The 14,833-nt window shown below is 38.5% G+C and overlaps 1 protein-coding gene and 1 long non-coding RNA gene across 4 annotated transcripts in view; both read left to right on the top strand.

Annotated features, from left to right (window-relative positions):
- Positions 1 to 5,338, top strand: part of LOC131549152 (CSC1-like protein 2) — a 50,068-nt gene extending 44,730 nt beyond the window's left edge. For 2 of the 3 annotated variants that reach the window (XM_058791008.1, XM_058791006.1), the window contains 5 exons: positions 37 to 142; positions 1,567 to 1,734; positions 1,969 to 2,084; positions 2,209 to 2,286; positions 3,379 to 5,338. In XM_058791008.1, coding sequence (XP_058646991.1) covers positions 37 to 142; positions 1,567 to 1,734; positions 1,969 to 2,084; positions 2,209 to 2,286; positions 3,379 to 3,564 — 654 coding nt within the window. In that variant the 3' untranslated portion in view covers positions 3,565 to 5,338. The remainder of the gene's footprint in view (positions 1 to 36; positions 143 to 1,566; positions 1,735 to 1,968; positions 2,085 to 2,208; positions 2,287 to 3,378) is intronic. The other variant, XM_058791007.1, reaches the window with a different exon arrangement.
- A 27-nt stretch (positions 5,339 to 5,365) lies between these two features.
- On the top strand, positions 5,366 to 14,442 carry LOC131549151 (uncharacterized). Its single transcript, XR_009273341.1, has 2 exons — positions 5,366 to 11,328; positions 14,017 to 14,442. It is a non-coding gene; the product is annotated as an uncharacterized LOC131549151 (long non-coding RNA).
- Positions 14,443 to 14,833: the final 391 nt, after the last annotated feature.

Raw genomic sequence — 14,833 nt, 5'->3', positions numbered from 1 at the left:
TTTGTAACGTGTGTGTGTGTGTGTGTGTGTGCGCAGCATCAAGCCTACGAGTTTCAGTTCGGAGCCGCCTACGCCTGGATGATGTGCGTTTTCACCGTCGTTATGACGTACAGCATCACCTGCCCAATCATCGTCCCCTTCGGTGAGTCAGGCCACGCCCACTCCCACATCAGCCCATTCACGAAACCACAGCCTGACAGCCAATCAGAGAGAGGGAGACCGAGGAACAAGGATGAAAGAGAGGATACAGGGAGAAACGCTGTGAATGACATGACCGAAAGAGAGCGCGCGTGTGTGTGTGTGTGTGTGTGTCCAGAGCGCCTCCTGCTGGCCGCATGTCTGCATGCAGCTTCAACAATGGAAAACGCAAGCTGCGCCAGCCGAACCACCTGCCTACATGCCGTGTGTCAGATTAAATATAGATCCTCTGCCTGCATATTCATTGCAAAAGCACACAAACAGGGAAGACTTGCTGCATTTGAGCAGTAATCTTTGTTTTCTGTCGCTGAGCTTTTGTATGCTCACATTATTTCTAGAAGTCTCTCAGAAGCACACCCACACACACACACACACATACACACAGGCATTCATCAAGCTGGCGGTGTGTGACTCATTCTGCGGAGGAAACTTTATTTACATCTCTCAGCCCACACTGTAAGCGCAGACGGAGATGCTCATTTCGGACTCAGCGGTTCACATCTGACACGCGATTAACCTCACGACCGCCCGTCTGCACAAATTGATATCACATGTTGCATCTGAAATGAAAACACACAACAGGCTGATGTTTTGTCGCTTGAAAGATGCTAAGACAGTCCTCGTGAGATTACAATAGTAGATTTGTGGCCTTTCGTTCATATTCGTTAGTCTGAGCTCGTCTATACACCAGTGTAACAAAAACTAATAATAATTACAAAAATACACAACTAAAATTTTACTAAAACTTATCTATATAATCTAACCTATAATCATAATTTTTTTCAGAAAAATGGCAATCAGTATTATTTTAGCCATCTCAAATCGTTATTATTATTATTATTATTATTTATTTTTATTTTTTAAAGCTTCAGGTTGATATCAGTTCATTATATCTCAATTCAGTTATACAATAATAATAATAATAATAATAATAATAATAATAATAATTATTATTATTATTATTATTGAATGAATTTTAAACAAGACATTACTAGAAATATTACATAAATATTATTGTAAATGTATAAAAATGTTACATAATATTTTGTAATCTAGATATAAATGATGTGTGTTGTTTTTAAATATATACACACTATTGATAAATATAAATTTGTTTTACAGTGTACATTTGCGCTACTAATATTTTTTGTTGTCTTAATTTCTTCCAATTTCAAATGTTAAATCAAGCTTTTATTTTGACACAAAACCACAGGGGTTCTCAAAGCTTTTCTTTTTTTTGACAACAGCTTCTTATTAAAAGTTTAGGAGAATGGTTTCAAATGGATGTTATAGGAGACAGAAGCTCCGAGCAGATGAGTTCATATGCAACACACTGTAATATAATTTAATGTAATCTGTTATCCTCAGGACTGATGTACATGCTCCTGAAGCACCTGGTGGACCGGTACAACATGTACTATGCTTACCTGCCCTCCAAACTCGACAAAAAGATCCACTCGGGAGCCGTCAATCAAGTGGTGGCCGCCCCAATCCTCTGCCTCTTCTGGCTGCTGTTCTTCTCCACCGTGCGGACAGGTGCGTTCACTCAAATATATGACCCTGCAGCACAAAAGCAGTCATAAGCAGCACAGGTATATTTATAGCAATAGCCTACAATACATTGTATGGGTCAAAATTATACATTTTCAAAAAATTGACCCTTATGACTGGTATGGTGGTCCAGGGTCACAAATATCCTACGTTTTTACCCTATTCACATCTTACTTTAAAGTACCATCCAAACGTGGCTTGCTTCCTCTGGTTTCTCAGGGTTTTTGACCCCGACGTCCATGTTTACCTTCGTGGTGCTCATCATCACCATCGTGGTCTGCCTGTCGCACGTGTGCTTCGGTCACTTCAAGTACCTCAGCGCGCACAACTACAAGGTACGGGTTGCGGTCCTGCAGGTATGAGCTCACAGTACAGTCCACCGGGCGGCAAGGGTAGCTCAGGTAGACTGTCACCTGTCCCAGAGCAGAAACGCTCACCAGCACCTCTGTCTCGTTACAGATCGATACCAAGGACACGGAGATCGACGGAGTGGAGAACGGACGTCCTGCTAGATCCTCACCCTCCAACAAATCTCAGGTACATTCCCAGTGTGAAGTTAGTCGTGGTTTCCTCAACCGAAAACGGTCAGAATTGAGTTTTTCATGGTCATTTTTCACCCGTTAAATGGCTGTGTTTCTATTTAACTTTGAAAAGTAAACTTTCTATTTTAACATCATCAAGATCTCCAAATTTTTATTATTTTCATGAAAATTAAGCACATTTACCCCTCTCTCCACCAGTTCTCAGTAACTTAATGAAAAAAAAATCAAGTTATCGTTTTGTTCCTATTCTTATACTTATTAATAATACATTTAAATGATGTTTAATTTACTTTGTTTATATTTTGTACACTGTAAGTACTACTAATATATGGGTAGTATTTTATTTTTTTGTACAATATAAAATTGATTTGAATAATGTGATTTTAACAATAAAAACATTTATAGTAATTTATATTTAATTTCAACGTAATTATTTTATTGTTTAAAATTAAATAATTGAATTTATTTTTACAGTTTATGCAGAATTCAATTACTGATTTTAAGACATTGTGCATGTATTATTATTTTGATAAATTCTAAATACCTAATTAATAATAATATTTAAACTACATTTTAATTTATAGTATTTTATTACTATAAACTGAAACGTAAAAGTAGTATTTGTTGTACAGAATTAAATTGCTGATTTGAATAATAAAAACATGATGTATTGTTGCTATTATTGATTATGATGATAATATTTAAATTACGTTTTAATTTATATTATGTTTTTAAAGTACAAGTGATACATAATTAAATAGCTGATTTTAATAATACAAAAAATTGTCTGAATTATCATCTTTATTATTGTTATTAATGTATTATTTGTGCATTACACTAGTGAAAATTTGAGTGAAAATGTGCTTTGTTACTGAAATATTGACACAAAACAGGCTTTATGCAAAATATAACTTCATGCTTCATTTTCAATATTTTTATATTGATATTTCTTAGAGATCATATTTCGGCCCAAAATCAACAAGAATAAGAATAAATGTGAGATTCAAATCAAAGACAATCCTGTTTTCCATTTCATTCATATTTAAACTGACGGATCTTTTTATGACTATTGTGCGTCTGTTTTCAGCAGCAGATGTACATCGCTCAGGTCCTGCAGGACCCAAACTCTGACGAGACCGGAGCAGGCAGCGGAGAGGACGACGGCCAGGGGTCCTCGCAGGACGAGGAGATGATCAACGCCGGGAGCAGCCTAAACGAAGCCGACTTCCAGTCCGGAGAGGACAGTCTCATCGCCAACGAGGTCCACCACTAGCCACAGCCGAGAGAACGACAAAGACCCGATCACAAGGCCTCCATCCGCACATGTCTGTTTGTCCCCGTCGAACGCTGTGAACTGGCTCCAAACATCAGCACCTTAGAAACCCACGTCTGCCAAAACACTCAGACTGTACATAAGCACACGCTTACAAACCATTTCGCACATGTGCATGAACACTCCGGCGACTGCTCGTTTGGAAGCTCAAAACCGATTGCAAGATTTCCCTTTTCGAAAAAATTCCAAGTTTGGATCAAAAAAAATGCCTCAGGAAATGGAATAACGGATGGGAAAATGTCCTGTTTTTTGTCGCGCTCTTTCTCCCATGATTCGCCTTAACAGCGATAGATTTCCTAGTTGACGTCGCCGGCTTTATTTGCTCGCTTTTTCTTGTTCTTTGCCTAAATGATTGGATCTGGCATTCCAAAGGAAACGTGCAATAGCAAGAGCGTATCGTCAGAATTCGGCTTGAAATCCGTCGGCTTTAGACTGCGTTAACTGTACAGAACACTAACAGACTGACTGACTCTCCTGTCGCCGCCATTGAAATGACTACAGCGGTGGCGTTCTTGAATTCTTTGCGCTCCGATTTGAACTTCTCCCCGATGTACAGTATTTCCAGAGACGCGCTGTGTGTTTGTGTTGTCACTGAATGACCCATATTCTTACGTTTTGGTATTTTTAACGCTATTTTTGCCTTTAACGGATGTGTTTGTCTGCCTGCAACGGAGTACTGACGTTCCCGTCCTCGTAGCGCAGTAGAAACCACTCGCCGCTCATAACATGACCTTACGGACTAGATGCAAAACAGCGATGGAGAATCAGCGATTCGAGGTGTTTGAGAAGATTTGTAGTTTACCAAATGCGTTTTATCGGGAAACTGCCAATTCAGATCTTAGTTTAGAAAGCAAATCCCTGTAGTTTGGATCGTGTAAACGAGGACAGCTAGTGAAAAACAGGCTCTTGTTTGGTGCCTGCTTTTGTACGAAATGTTTTGGGAGAAATATGGCGATTAGTTTAGTGCTATCGTGATTAATCGCATCCAACATAAAAGTTTTTGTTTACATAGTATATGTGTTTGTACTGTGTATATTTATTATGTGTGTGTGTGTGTGTATGTGTGTATATGTATATATATATATATATATATATATACATGCAAATATTTTCAAAATATATACTGTATGTGTGTGTGTATTTATATCAACATAATAAATATACATAGTACACACAGATATGTTATGTAAATAAAAACTTTTACTTTGGATGTGATTAATCGTTTGACAGCACTAGCTTAGTTGTTAACGACTGACTGAGTTTTTTATTTATTTTCTAGTTGTGTAGTTAAACCTGGTGAGATTGATCTAATCCAAGTACTAATATTAAGAGAAATGTAGCCGTCACATGAAGCATCTGACTGTCGATACGCCGCAGCAACAAACGACGTCGCTCCAGTTTTAGCGAGCTAGATGAGAAATAATAACGGCTTGTAGCCAAAAACCACCACTGAAGACTCATCGCTAGAGGTTGCAATGAACCCCAAGCTGAGATAACACTTAATTCTAATTCATAAAAGAAAATGATCAAGTGAAGAATTATCATGCTTAACTTGAGGGTTTTGTTGCAGCCGGTCTCCATTATATCTGTCTTAAAGAAATAGTTCACCCAAAAATGAAAATGTGATTACTAAGTCCTCACCCTCAGGCCATCAAGATGTAGATGACTTTGTTTCAATGGATGCTCTGCAGTGAATGGGTGCCGTCAGAATGAGAGTCCAAACAGCTGATAAAAACATCACAATAATCCACACCACTCCATCTTGATGGATTTGTTTCAGTTTTTGTCTTCTCAAGATGTTAACTGATGGACTGGAGTGGTGTGGATTATTTGTGATGTTTTTATCAGCTATTTTGACTCATTCTGCCGGCACCCATTCACTGCAGAGCATCCATTGCTCAGCAAGTGATGAAATGCTACATTTCTCCAAATCTGATGAAGAAACACACTCACCTTGAACAGCCTGAGTACATTTTCAGTAAATTGGGTGAACTCTATTCCTTTAATCCATCAAGAACTGATGGAAATCCCAGTCTGAGAGGTTTCTATTGGAGCCAATCATGTTTTAGAGTGGCATATTGTCAATATAAAACAGGAACCAGATTGTTTTCTTAAAGAAAACTGACCTTTTAAGGGATTAAACATGCATGTCAACAACATGTACAGATCTGATGTACAAACCAGTTTCATTTTGCAGTACATTACAGACCTTAGTCAGGTGAAGGAACGTATAAATATGAGACACAAGCAGAACAAATGAGTGTTAATAATTCCAATCTAATAACGATCAGTTTAGAGGTTCACTGCTGGTGTTTCATGAATTAATTTGTTTATGAGTGAAATTAAACAGGACATCTACCCCGACTAATGTCTGTAATTATTATTATTATTATTATTACAGTATTTCATGTTTTCATACCTGCTGCTGCACACGATTCCTCTAGATTGATGTGCCAGGTTGTTTTCTTTTATTATCAGCCTAGAATTACATTTTGCAGTAGTTTTTGTGACCCAAAAGGTCAGAGCGACACTCCTGAAAGTGTTTCATCATGTCTGAAAATGATCTTGATGGCAGATCTAGTCTGATGTCAGTTTACTGTGAGTTTTGCACTGATGGTTTTTATTTTTTCGTTTCTGTTACTGTATCCTCAAAGTTAAAAACTAGAGACTTTGTGGGAAAAAAAGCTGGTGATGAAGATGAATCTTAGGAGGATCTGTTACCGGTTCATGAACACGCAATATACTGGATTCAGCAAATAACTGGTACTAAAATGGCACAAAGTGACTTGAGAATTGAAATCGAACAGCCTCAGGTGTTCTTTTATTTTCCAAACGATAAAAATGTTTACATCTGTGTGTTTCCTTGTTCGTCATCTGTCATTTTTACTTGTTTTCCTTCGGGATTCCACATTTCTCATCGATGAAGACACAAATGGTAACCTATGAAAGCTGTAGCTTTGTGCGCGGTTTGGTTTGGGAGTCGTAGCTACACGCTGGAGATACTGAAGTCAATTTGTGTCTTGGATATCGTCGATGATGAGCGGTGTGTGTGAATGTTCTGTGATGAACGTGAGCACAAAAGATATTGAAAAGCAGCTTTGTATATCCAAAGGAAGGTCATTTCTTCGTTTCTGGTTCTGTCCCGTTTTTAGGGCTCCCTCACCGGCTTCTTATTGAGTTAATGAAGTGAAGTCTCTTCAGCATTTGGCAGTGAAGTAAAGAGCGGTGCGGGTATTTTTGTAAAATTGTACAAGAAACTGTTTGGAGATGCAAATGTTCAGCCTGTTGAAGTATTTGATACCAGTAATGTATTAAAGATGTGTCAAAGCTAGCTGTAACAATGCTGTTGCTCAATGGATTTTTAATATATCATGACTTTTTTTTTGTTTTGTTTTATAAGCTAACAGTTTAAGTTATGAAGTGCACAATGTCTTTTAGAAAGAAAACACTGGAGATGCAATTTTGCGCAGAAGAATATGAGCTGTGCGTTATGCAAGAATGAATCGCAGTTTGTTTGTACAAAAGTTGTGATGCCAATGTACAGTTTGTCTGAAAGGGGCCGAACTTTAACAAAATGTGAACTAAACCTGTTTCTGTTCCTCTAGTCTGCTCACATGCGGCTGCATCACTGTAGGAGACGTAGACGGACTGCTCTAGAACCTGTGTGAGATTTGTTTTGAAATATATATATTAATATATATATTAATTTTTTTTTTTTTTTTCCTGTCCGAAGGTTGTCCTTATGGTGAAGCATTTGTCATCTTCAGTTTCTTGATCAATAAAAAATTGGTATTCATTCTGTGCACTTGATCTGTTGTTGATTTCGGTCACAAGAGGGCGCTGCAGCCTCACCAAAAAAAAAAAAAAAAACATTTGAGCAACTTGGACATGACAGTTTCTATATAGTGAGTGATTTTATTTAGTATTATTAGGCTTACTCTTGCCGTACTTAAGGTAAGTTACTATAGGTGAGCAGTGTAAAAATTTTATCTCACCATGTTCATTAATCATGGCACATCAAGACATTTGTTTTTTATAAGTTTTCCGAAATATGTTTAAATGTGCAAATTATGCATTATCTAATTAAATGCGCTCATTTGCATAGGTTTCCAGAACAGAAATCTGAACACTGGATAAAGGTTTAAATTCTTATGTCTTTTTATTGATATATTAGAGTTAATGTAACTATGTAGGCCTACGTGTTTTGCCTTGAAAAATCATGATTCGTGATTTGAAGTTCCGATCCGAGTTAAATTATTCGCTATACCCGCTTTGAAATAAAATGATTTGCGAACCCTCTCGGAAGTTCCAATCTGGATCAAATGATTCCCGATACGAGTTCCGATTCCAAAGTCCCTGTCTGATCCAAATGGTTTGCGGTACGCGATTCGATTCGAGCTTTTCAAAATAGAGAATCATTCAGGAAACAGTCCTCTGTAAAATGCGCTGCACACACTCTAATATTTGGGTTGAACTGTTCTGGAACAGTGTTGTAAATACAACTTAACCATTGATTTCTAGTTGTGTCCTCTTTTGGAAGCCCAAACAAAGTAGTATCGTTTCACAATGAAACAGCGTCTCCAGGACATGGTGCCGGCGGCAGCAACAACACTACAGAAAGAATAATAGTTCCGCCTTTCATTGCGTATACATTTGGGCGGTGTTTTGCAAATCTTCCCACACCGTGACGTAGACATGTTGGGGCCTGTTTGAATGAGCTGTTTTTGGGGGGCGTGGTCGAGTCTTAACTTTTATAAAGAATATCTCTTTGGATTTGAGACTTCAGGGATCTTATCAATGCACAAACAGCTTGCAACACTCCAAAGAGAAAGGAAAACTTGAAATCGCATCATATGACCCCTTTAAAGTCTCTCATATACTTACTTCGGAGCGGTTCTCTTTTTAATAGAGATATAAGATTAATATAATTTCCATCAGTAATTCTGACAATGACACATTTGTACCTGGGAGTTGTGCAGTTTCCCTGTAACTTCCCCTGTGTCTGTCATCTGGTTTTCAGTCAGACCACATGAGCGTCAGGTTTTGTAGCAACATTTGGTTTCAACCTCAGACAGCATGTGCAGACTGTCTAATTACACATGACTTTGCAAGTACAATATAATATTTAATCCGATCCCCTAAATCATTACCCAACATCTGAGTTTGAATGCACACGTTCATATCAGTCAATCTGCATACAAAAACGTGTTTACAAAGAACCAGACAGCTACACAAAGTGCTTTTGAGGATCAAATAATGATTGAATTTGGCAGGTTTATTGCTTCCAGTCTTCAAAATATACTCAGAATGTATAAGAAGCTGAGTTACAGCTATAATATGTTAAATCTCTGTTAATTACATTTGGAAAGACAAATTGTGACCGCAAAGTCTGCTCTCATATCTGCTGTTTCTCAGGTGTTTGAGGGCCAACGTCACTGTGTAATTTTTTTGTTCCTCACTGGTTTGTTTTTTGGTATCAAGTAGTATTGTAGCCAAGACGACCTAATCCAAGCCCAAGACAATTGTGTGTTGAGACCAAGACAAGCCCAAGACCAAGGCAGGTTGAGAACCAGCACTGCTCAAATCTGAAGGATCCACATTTACTGCCTGAGAAATGCCTTATTTTTAATCATTAAATACAATAATAAGACCCTTACAGAGCTGTTACCTATCAAATGAAATCTCTAACAATAAAAATCTTGCACTGCAGTGATGGCACAGAAGCTGCATCTGAATTGGTACAATTACAAATGCGTAAATAATGTTAAAAATTGTTTACTGAATGTTTTTTAAAAGCAATATTTTTATTTATTTATTTTTTCAGAACAGTTCTCTTGCTCGTGATATTGCTTAAAGGGGTCATCGGATGTCCATTTTCCACAAGTTGATATGATTCTTTAGGGTCTTAATGAAAAGTTTATAACATAGTTTGGTTAAAATTTCTCAATGGTAGTGTAAAAACACCCTTTTTATCCTGTCAAAATCAGCTATGTTTTGAGCAAGCCATTCTAGTCCATGTTGCTTAAAATGCTAATGAGCTCTGCTGACCCCGCCCCTCTCTTCCATGGGGCGATGATCAGACTGTAAACTTCAGCCATGAAACTGGCTAACTAGCACATTATTAGGAAAGGTGATTTGCAAAGATTCATAAAAAACACTTATACTCACTTCTTCTGTGGATGAAGTTGGATCACAAATGATTCGCACGAACATAGATCAGGGATCAGCGCATTCCCTTCAAAAACTAAAGTAATGTTAATACTAAAGTAATGAAATAACTCATTCATTATTACATACAACAACAGAACACCTCAATCGCTCAATCTGAGACATCTTATCTTCCCTGCACCGGAGGCGGACAGCTCTCAGCTCACTCAGGGCGGGTCTAAGGTAAAACGGACTTGTCAATCAACTATCGTGGGAGGGGTTTGTGCAGAACTACGTCATTCTGACAGGAATCTCAGAACAGCCTGATTTGAGAAAGGGGATTTTAAAATAGGGATTAAAAAAAACCACTGGGTGAATTTTTATCATTATAGGATGGATGTGTACACACACTTCCAACACACATTTATGATCAAACAACTTGTAAAGTGAATTTTGCATCCGATGACCCCTTTAATTATATCATATTATAATATAAAAAGGGAGAGCACTTATACTCTCAAGCACTTTTTTTGCAACAATATCTTGAATTTTGTGGGTGTATGTATTCATTTTGGTGACATTTTTGAGACGGTCCAGCATTAATTTCTGACCCGACATAACATTATAAATCATTTGTTCTCAGCCAGGGGCTGGGGCCCACTATGGGGCCTCAACAAACTTCCAAGGGGGCCTTAAAGAGGACTTAAAATTGTTTAAAATAAAACAAAACAAGCATTAAAATGAACTAAAACAGGTAAAAATCAAAGGTATTTGTTAATAGGGGGGCAGTGAAGTCAAACATTTTGAGATCCACTGGTATAAATCAAATGATTTATTTTTGTTATTTAGTTATTTAATTAGTTATTGATTGCATTTGAAGCAGGAGGTTTTACATCTAATCACATTAATGATTGTTGTAAATAAATCCGATAATTTAGTGATATCCCCGCAGTTGTGTTCTTGACCGGGTTTCAAACTAAATCCTGAGTCCTCTTAGTCTGAGACCAAGACAAGACTGAGTACAAATGAGGTCGATACTGAGACAAGACCAAGACCATCAAAAAAAATGGTCTTAAGTCCGGTCTCAAGCCCAAGACCATACAACACTAGTATCAAGTACACTGTAAAAACCTGTTAAGCTGCAAACTGTTGTGTTCTTGTATTACTGATTCACCAGAAGAGGGCACAATGGGTTACCTATAAAAGGTGTAGAAGAACAATTGAATGTGTGCAGCCATGTGGCATGCAGGCTGTGTTTGCTGTTGGCCTTTGATACTAATACATCTTTGAATTGTAACTTCTGGAATCTGACTCTTCATGCTTACCTGGACTCAAAACACTACAAAATTGGCGACGAGGATTTTACCTTTATGAATGAAAGATGGCTGTAGTTGCTTCATTTCCTACGCCATTCTTGCCATGTCCTGGTGAGCCTTCGATACCCTTTGATGTTTGGCTAAAGATGCTCAGTAATTATTTACTGGTCGTTAATGCATCCGGAGATGAATGGCCTGCTGCACGAAAGAGAGCTCTTTCTTCATTGTTTGGGCACAGAAGGTCAGAGATTATTTTATACTTTGCCAAATCAAGGAGAGATGATGGAGGGAGCTATTGAGGTTTTGCAAGCATACTTTGTTCCTTGATGGAATGTAATTGCAGAGCGGCATGCTTTTAGAAAACAAACTCAAGTACCTGGTGAAACAGTCCTACAGTATATAACCTCTGAGATTTAGCAGCCACATGTGAGTTTGGATCAAATCTTGATGAAATGTTATGTGATCAATTAGTAGAAAATGTGGCCAGTCATCGTATTAGAGAAAAACTGTTGTTGGAGACTGACTTCACAATTGCTACTCAAATTGAAGCTGCTGGTGAACAAGTTAAAACCATATCAGACCAGACGTTTGTGCTTGTGGAAGCAATACAAGGAAAGTCTATGGCAGCTGTTGGTCAGTATAAAACTAAATACTCTGCATCTACAAAGCCTTCTGTTTCCTCAAAGACTTTTAAGACTGCTGAAGCTTCTAAGATGACTTCATCAGTTCGTGCATGTTATCGTTGTGCATCAACAAAACACCAGCAATCTATCTTTGGGCTCGAATATATATATATATATATATATATATATATATATATATATAGATTCTCCATTTTTCGACAGCCCAGACATGCTAAGGCTTCTTTTCCAATTGTTGAATACTTGCGTTCAGCAGTTGATAAAGTATATATATATATATTTTTTTTTCGCTTGCTGATCATCAAGCTTTAACAGTACTTCTTTCTCCCAAAGGTACAGATCGAGCAGGAATGAGAATTGCATATTGGGCAGCACGACTCTTATGTTTTAACTATGAAGTAATTTACAGTTCTGGTTCTCAAAATCGTACTGCTAACTGTCTGTCTCTATTGCCTTTGCCTGCTTCTGAAGAAGATCTTTCTGATGCAGAACCTGAATTCGTTGCATTTTTGTCTTCTGAGATGTCTGCTATAACTTCAACTGAGTTTGCTTCTGCATCATGTCCAGAAATGACTTCGTTACGCACACAAATTGATGGTGGATGGCCTTCTTCGTCAATGGCTGTTAATAAAAATCTACATCCCTATTTCCAAGGGATGAATTGAGTGTTCAGAAGAGAAGATACAACTGGTCAGGATGTTCTCGATCACACACCAGTAGAAGTGTTCACCTGGATGGCAGAAGATAACTGGTTCTTCTTCAGTGTCCTAAAAAAGAAGAGGCGCTGGTGAGCCTTCTTGACCAGGCTGGAGGTGTTTGTGGTCCAAGACAGGTCCTCCGAGATATGGGTTCCCAGGAACTTGAAGCTGGAGACATGTTCAACAACCATTCCGTTAATGTGGATGGGGTCATGCGTGCTTCTTTTCTTCCTGAAGTCCACAAAAGCTCCTTTTGTATTAAGGAGCAGGTTTTTGTCAGAGCACCATGTGACCAGGTGCTGTACCTCCTCCCTGTAGGCAGTCTCATCGTTGTCTCTGAGGCCAATCACTGTGGTGTCATCTGCAAACTTGATGGTGTTGGATCCATGCACAGGCCTGCAGTCATGGGTGTAGAGGGAGTAGAGGAATGGGCTCAGCACACAGCCCTGTGGTACGCCGGTGTGGAGTGTGATGGTGGTGGAGCAGGTGTGGCCTGACCTAACATGCTGAGGTTTGTTGGTCAGAAAGTCCATAATCCAGTTGCAGAGGGAGGTGTTAATGCCCAGGTCTCCAAATTTAGTCGTCAGCTTGGAGGGAATGACAGTGTTGAATGCTGAGCTGAAGTCAACAAACAACATTCGTACATATGTGTTGTTATTGTCCAAGTGTGTGAGTACCGAGTGCAGCACTGTGCATACTGCATCCTCCGTGCTCCTACTGCTACGGTAGGCAAATTGGTGTGGGTCTAGTGAGGGTGGGAGGCAGTTCTTGAGGTGTGCCAGGACCAGTCGCTCAAAGCACTTCATAACAATGGGTGTGAGTGCTACGGGGCGGTAGTCATTCAGGCACGTCAGGGAGGAGTGTTTCGGCACTGGCACAATGGATGTGGACTTAAAGCATGTTGGCACAGTTTCTTGGGTGAGGGACAGATTGAAAATGTCTGTGAAGATCCCTGCGAGCTGCTCAGCACATGCCCTAAGCACATATATGTACATCAGTCTATCATCCAGCTGCAAATGGTGCCATTGAGAGATTTCATCGTGTGCTCAAGAGCTGTATTCAATCTGTGTCTGGAAAGCCATGGAATCCAATAGTAACACAATTTCTTCAAGCTTACCGTGCTACTCCACATTCTGTTACTGGACTATCTCCATTTGAGTTATTCTGTGGTAGGAAAATGCGTATTTGTCTGAACATCCTTCCTCCTCCTGTAACCGGCAAAAGTGTTGCAAGTCAGAAAGTATCCCTGTCTCAAAAGAAAATGAAAGCATATACGGACTCTAGATGAAGAGCTCGTACCCCTAACTTCAAACAGGGAGATTGAGTGCATATACGGAATCCAGTTCATGTTCCAAAAGGACATTTAAAATTCTCAATCTTTGCAAATTACTCGTCAGATTGGTTCATGTACTGTACTTACCAGTTGTCAGATGGGAAAAAGTGGCATGCATCTCTTTTATCTCCTACCCTAGAACCTATAGAATGTTCCACTAAAATGAACTTGTGGCCCTGCCCCTTCATTCGGGTCCCTCTACCTCTGGAGTGTTGTTTAAAAATGAAACTCACCCATTCAAGTTCCTCTTTCTACAGATCCTTCAACTGCTCCTGAAAGAGTTTCAGCATGTGTAAGACGACATCCACGTTGGCTGCAGGATTATGTTACTTAAGTTTTAAAAGTAACTACTACTAAAGTGGTGCATTGTTCCATGGGTATATTAAGAATCAGTTATGCTGTATTGCTAAGCTATTCATCAATATGTACTTTACTGTGAATAATACGGAACTATTGTGTTGACTTTAAATTTTGGTTTCCGTGAGGAATGTATGATTTAAGTAATGGGGGAATATGTTGTGTTCTTGTATTACTGATTCACCAGAAGAGGGCACTATGGGTTACTAAGTTGGTACTTATAAAAGGTGTAGATTGTAGAAGAACTATTGAATGTGTGCAACCATGTGGCATGCAGGCTGTGTTTGCTGTTGGACTTTGATGCTAATAAATCTTTGATTTGTAAATTCTGGAATCTGACTCTTCATGCTTACCTGGACTCGAAACACTACACAAACGTTACCTCAAAGAGCTGTTTCTACCGTATTTAACCCATACAAGTTCGTTTTTGAAATGAATTGATGTATTTAGCTTGATAAAGTGATTAAATATTTATTTTGACTTGAATAAAACCAGTTAATTTAGATGTTACCCCTTTTCAGTGAGATAAATATAAACTAGAGTCAAATCTCCAGAAAGTCTTGCACATAACAAATAGTTGGTCACTCAAATGAACGTCATGTTAAGTTTTATAACAAATTAAGTGATAAGTAACAGGCCTTCTTCACATGTATTTCAAATTAATAGTTTTGTTTTTTTGAAAAAACAACAAACTTCTATGTGAAATGGCCATCCTGT

This window comes from Onychostoma macrolepis, chromosome 11 (genome assembly GCF_012432095.1).
Source record: "Onychostoma macrolepis isolate SWU-2019 chromosome 11, ASM1243209v1, whole genome shotgun sequence".
NCBI lineage: Eukaryota > Metazoa > Chordata > Actinopteri > Cypriniformes > Cyprinidae > Onychostoma > Onychostoma macrolepis.
The sequence above is the reverse complement of the archived record's forward strand: the minus strand, read 5'-3'. Positions and strand labels throughout refer to the sequence as shown.